The following is a 6000-nucleotide window of genomic DNA, read 5'->3' as shown; positions in this document are numbered from 1 at the left end:
GCAGAGGGACATAGTCTGCAGCGATGTCTCAGCAAGAGGAGAAAAGCTCCCTAAAATAATTGTAACCTTTTTTATAAAGACATAAATGACTATTTACATTTGTCCTGAACCCCTTTTTACCAACAATGGGGTCATTTTGGTGAAACTCAATATTTTATGAACTGTTTAATGTAACTGTGTTACACTGCTGATAAATGACCTAGCTGAGGTTAGCTGAGCTTAGCTGGAGGTCAGTGCTCACCTGTTCAGGAGAAAAGGAGTCAGTTCGGCGTCCGTCTTGAAGTCCTTCTGGGCTCCAAGCTGCCTCCATCTATCAAACGCATCGCCAGTATTTCCTCTCGCTTTGCTCCGTCTCTGCTCATGGAGCTTTTTAGACGAATGCCGAGGCTTTTCAGGTTGTGCAGCATCTAACGCTCCCATGGCTGCAGCACGCTGTGTTTCGTACCTGGCACCCCGGGCTGTGGGACTAGGACTGGGGGAGCGGGTGAAGGAAGAAAGGGAGGAGACAGGGTGGAGGTGGGTCCGACATTTTTTGACACGGAATCGAACTGAAATGAATTATTGTAGAAGAAAATGAATGAAATAGAAAGAGAAATGAAAAAGATACAAAACAATTATAAATATAGAAATAAAAAACCTGAAATAAATAAATATAGAAATACAAAAAGAAATGGAGAATTAAAATAAATTAATGTAGAAATCTAAACTAAAGACATTTAGTTCTACATTTATTTATTTATTAAAAAATAAATGTGGATTTTCTTTTTAAAAATGTAAAAATATAAAAATAATAAATGTAGAAATACAGAAATGATTAAAGATGACCCACATCTGCTCCCCCATTGTGACGTCATGTCGATGATGTCACAGAGTCTATAAAGGGGGGGGAGTCTCCCTCAGCGGCTCAGTTAGGATCCAGCGGCTGTCCAGTTGTGTTCTGTTCAGATTGACGTTGGTGTGATTTTTATTGAGGCTCTTATTATCTAGAGCCATCTTACATTAGAACCATGGCCACAGGTTCTGCTTCTGCTTCTGCTTCAACTTCCACCCAGGACAAGGTACGTACCATTTATTGATTACTGATCACAACAACACCGAACCACAAGTCACATATGCTAATGAGTGTGTGTGAGTCTAGAACCACAGCTGGGTTTAGAGCACGAGGCGCTGTCTTTCACTCTCCACATTAAAGGGTTGTGTTTTGTGAGCACAGAGCTCCTTCATCAGAGGATCAAATGAAGCTCAATGAAGCCTCTGATCAGAATCGCTGCTTTTTACTGGAGATTAACTCGCGGCTCGTTTTTTTAACATTTGAACTTTTGATGGTTTAAAGAATAAAACCGTAAACATAAATAAATCATTACATTTAAGATATTTATTACAAGCTGTCATAAGAAACGCCAGAAAGACAGATGTAAGAATCATGATGATATTTATTGATTAACTGATTACATCATTTAGATAAACTGTAAATGGAGCGGCTCCCGGTGCAGGACTTCACAGGGCAAACCTTCTAACTCTGCTTTACCTTCCCTCTACAGGAGAAAATGACATCAGACGAAGTCCTGATTAGCTTGGGCTTCACAGTGGTGGACAACATTGGTGAAGGGAGTTTCGGTACGGTTAAGCTGGCCACATCTACAAAGTACCCCAACCAGGTGGCCATTAAAGTAATAGACCCCAGGGATAAGTCACCTGAATTTGCTTCTAAATTTCTGAGCCGGGAGCTCCGCATCCTCAGAACAGTGAAGCACCCTCATATTGTCCAGGTGCATGAAATTGTGAAGCGGGCTGGACGGGTGTTCATCATGATGGAGCCTGCCGCAACAACTCTTCTGAAGAAGACCCAGGAGCTTCGTCGCATTCCAGTTGACCAGGCCAAAGTGTGGTTTTCTCAGCTCCTCAGTGCCATGGTGTATCTGCACAAGAGGAACTTTGTCCACCGAGACCTAAAATGTGAAAATGTTCTTCTGACTGCTGATAACCAGGTCAAACTGACAGACTTTGGTTTTGGGCGTTACTCGAGAGGCTTACCCGACCTGAGCAGTACCTTTTGTTACTCTCCACACTACGCTGCACCTGAGGTGCTCATGCATGAGATCTATAATCCGAAGAAGAGTGATGTGTGGAGTCTAGGGGTGATTCTTTACATCATGGTCACCGGCACCATGCCCTTCGATGATTCTGATGAGCGTAACCTCATACAGCTCCAGCGCAAACCCTTGGGGTATCCAAAAGGTATCACAGTGGAGGAGCCCTGCCGAGCCTTCATCTCCCATCTGCTGCAGTACAATCCCTTCTCTCGGCCTTCAGTTGCAGAGGTGGCTAAGCACCCTTGGCTGCAGCCGAGGCAAGAACAGTAAGTAAACTGTGCTGGAACTCCAGTATCAAGATCCAGGTTGATTTAAAGAATATAATTAAATTTTATCATAGACTGCAGGCTTATATCTATATATACAGAAGAGCCTGTTCTGCATTAGAACATTAGAACTTACCCAGAGACGTGTGTTTGTTCCTCTGCTACATTTGTCTTGTGTTTTTTAATCAACAGTGAAATGAGCGAGGCTGCACAGTCATCTGCAGCTGAGGCTGTAAGCTCTCCACAGGAGAATGTCTTCGGAACTGTGAAGAAACTCTGTGAGGAGAGCTGTAAGGAGATCAGGCAACAGCATCTTCACTCCTCCCAAACTGGCACTATTAAGCATTTGGAGAAAGTCAGGTATGTTTGTTGTTACACAGTATTTTATAGAAATGTATTTACTAAGTGCTTTACTTGTCCCATGTGTTGTCCCATCTCTGCTCCCTCCATTAAAACAGTCAGTCTGGCATCACTGGTTGTAAGGATACACACTTGGTGTATTGTACAGATTAAGCACGGATAAAGGTCCCTCAGTGTGCAGAGCTGTCAATAAGTATCACTATCAATAAGTAAATAATCAATGATGACTTATTTTCCACATTGCTTCTGTACCGTCTCCAGAGTAATAGGCAGGTTTGTTGTGATCACCATTGATGATCAGGATGAGGGAAGCAGTCCTACTCAAGACGTCAGTCCACTCCAAGAAGACGACGGCAGTAGAGCTGCTGCAAGTGTAACTTGCAGAAGTGTGGAGGTTGTGGGGGAGGAGTACGGCTGCTTCAGCTGTGGTGGACTTTGTGCTGCAGTTAAAAGGGCAGCTAACGCTCATGTTGTAGCTCCAATTCGTAGAGCCTCTCATTCTCTTCGAAGAAGGATAAAGCAATTCTTCACAAGGAGCTCCATGGTGCACGACTCCTCCTCTGCTGACCAGCAGGGTGTTCATCATTCTGCTGCCTCTACAGAAGCTCCTGCTAGTTCGGCTTTTGAGCAGAGACGTGAGGATGGGACTCCGGATGCCCCGCTCCGTGGGCGAGTGGTGGAGGCAGCAGCTGTTCTGCCACAGTCCACAGTGAAGCAGGGAACCAGGAGGCTGAGATTCCCCCGGTTTAAGGTATGTGAGTTGAGTGGTGAGAGATCGTGACAGCCCCAGATTTGATGTCATAAAATCACTGTAAATATTTTGTCAGGAATGTTTCAGTTGGTCAATCCTTGTCATTTTGTCCCTCCAACAGATCCTGAAGAAGACGACAAGGGTTCATCCCTTGTAGACGTCTAGCACGGCTCCTGATAAAGATGGGTTCCATTCTGAAGGGAAAGTCCCGCTCCATGGGCCGGTGGTAGCAGAACCTGTTCTCCCACAGCCCACAGTGATGCAGGATACCAGGAAGCTGAGGCTGAGGATCCCCTTCAGATTAAACAAACTGCAGTTCAGCTTTTATTGACCCCCGATGTGACCTTCAGTCAGGTGGGTAACCAGTCTCATTAATACACACATTAATTCTGACCAGTGGTCTTCATTTAGACACTTACCTTAGACTTTTCAAAAACACCTCCTTAATGTTTACATCTTTCCCAAATAACTGTAATGTTTATGTTGTTGTTGTTGTTGTTGTTTACAGGAACAGAAGAGGAGTGAGCCTGGAGGAGTAATCTAAAAAAACTCAATAAAAATAGAACCGATCCGTTATTTACAAATGTGTCTGTCATCAATCAACCCTTTCATGCAGAAATGATGAAAAAAACATTAGGATGTTTAGGTTAGGATGTTAGGTAGTCAGCGTGCACTTCAGCTTTCAGCACTGTAGAATAATTACTGTGTAACAGCTTGTGGTGTTTAATGTGCCAAAGTCTTGCCAAGCACCTACAACAAAGAGTAGGGTGAGCTGCTTTATGGGTCTTGTGGACACCACTGTCAGTTTTCAGCTTTACTTACAGACCAAACTAAAGAGCACACACTCCCAAGAGTTAAATGGATAACAGAGCTCAGAACAGCTTTTAAAGACCTTAAAGCATGTTTATACTCAGAACTGGTTCTGTATAGCTCTGACTCTAAAGAACCTTTGGTGGTACACACTGATGCGTCAGGTACTGGACTGGGTGCAGTGCTGAAAAACAGTACCAAAAACAGTCAATACATTTAATGAAAGTTTGTACTGAAGAGAATAGAGTGAGGAAAGTGATCTTGAGTAAATTTCACATTAGTTTATAGTCTGACATGATGCTGTTATTCCTTGACTCTTGCTGGCTTACTGTGCCTTCCACCAGCTTGTGTGCGTACACTTCCCCCACTTAAATAGCAAATAGACATGTGTACCAATAGCAAAGCCCCATTGATGAGATCTGATTTCATTGTCCAGTCCAGGCCTGCTCCTGCAAGCCAATCTCCAACACAAGCTGTGCAGCACTGATCTTGTCACACAGTCAATAAAGCCACACCTGCAGAGTGTTGACATGTGTGAGTTGCTGTAAGACAAGTTATATACTGTGTGTTAAAAGTGTATTATTCTCCAGAAACTTGCAGATTCATTTCCCATTAAAAAAGAACCTCTGTTGCTTTCTCTGTCCACATGATGAGAGTGGAGCTCCAACAGTGTAAAGCTGTGGAGATAAAGGTGTGACAGACACAAATCTCCTTTAAACATGTCATTTAATTAGAATGACCCTATTTTGGGTTTCAAAAAAGGACACTGGGGACACACTGTCGTCTGCCGTGGTTAGGATGTTCTGACCAGGAGGCTTCAAGTGGGCCTAAATTGTAGGACCATATGTGAGGGATCTAAATACCTCTAAAACCATGCAGCTATGAATGCATAAATATTTACTCGTTTACCAAGACTAATAAATATCCCTAATAGTCAATATGGCCAAATAATCTCCTTTGATTTTAATCCCTTCACTTTCATTTTGTTTTACACACAAATTAAATAAAATGATTTTGAATATTTATGAAATATTATCCTGTCAGTCCTGTATTTTGACTCATTTTATTGTTATTTTTTCTAACCAGCCCATCCCTCATATTTTACAACTAACACCCCTATAGCAATTTACTCTACTGCTTTACATTGCATTTATTTACTCCTCTTAAACTAAAAGCTTTAATGATGTCACCATAATCTGGAATAAATATTAAATTAATATAAAACCAATCTGGATTTACAAAAATGAAGGAACTGATTTTACTCTGTTAGTCATGTGCTTTTTTTCAGGGTAAATAATTATTTGTGCTATAGAGATCTGTAAATAAAAAGCAGTGGATGATTCTGAAATCCACCAATAATTAAGTTATAATAAGTGTAATATATGATCAGTGATTTGACATTTTTAACAAAGTAAAACATTTAGGCTGTCATGGTGGGCTAGGCCAGACAAGTGAGAAAACAAAAAGACATGAGTGGGGTGGAACCGTGAACCTGAACGTGACCATGACCTTGAACAAAAACCAAACAAGGACTAAAACTGAACTTGAAGAGTCTCGTGAGTTGAGGCCTCTGCGGCCTACCCGGGGGCCGGTGATGGTCGGTACCTCAGGTAGCCTCGACATGAGGAGCCGCAGGCTCTGGAACCAACGCCTTGGGGCAGTCACAGGCACCACCGCTTGATCATACCTTGAAACAGGGACAGCTGGCACTGCTTGCCTG

The 6000-nt window shown here is 42.6% G+C and overlaps 1 protein-coding gene across 1 annotated transcript; it reads left to right on the top strand.

Annotated features, from left to right (window-relative positions):
- Window positions 1-1547: 1547 nt before the first annotated feature.
- Window positions 1548-3500, top strand: LOC140538088 (testis-specific serine/threonine-protein kinase 6-like). Its single transcript, XM_072660510.1, has 3 exons — window positions 1548-2359; window positions 2552-2719; window positions 2981-3500. Exons 1-3 carry the CDS (start codon window positions 1548-1550, stop codon window positions 3498-3500), a joined length of 1500 nt encoding a protein of 499 aa, XP_072516611.1.
- Window positions 3501-6000: the final 2500 nt, after the last annotated feature.

The sequence above is a fragment of the Salminus brasiliensis genome, chromosome 1 (genome assembly GCF_030463535.1).
Source record: "Salminus brasiliensis chromosome 1, fSalBra1.hap2, whole genome shotgun sequence".
Lineage (NCBI taxonomy): Eukaryota > Metazoa > Chordata > Actinopteri > Characiformes > Bryconidae > Salminus > Salminus brasiliensis.
The sequence above is the reverse complement of the archived record's forward strand: the minus strand, read 5'-3'. Positions and strand labels throughout refer to the sequence as shown.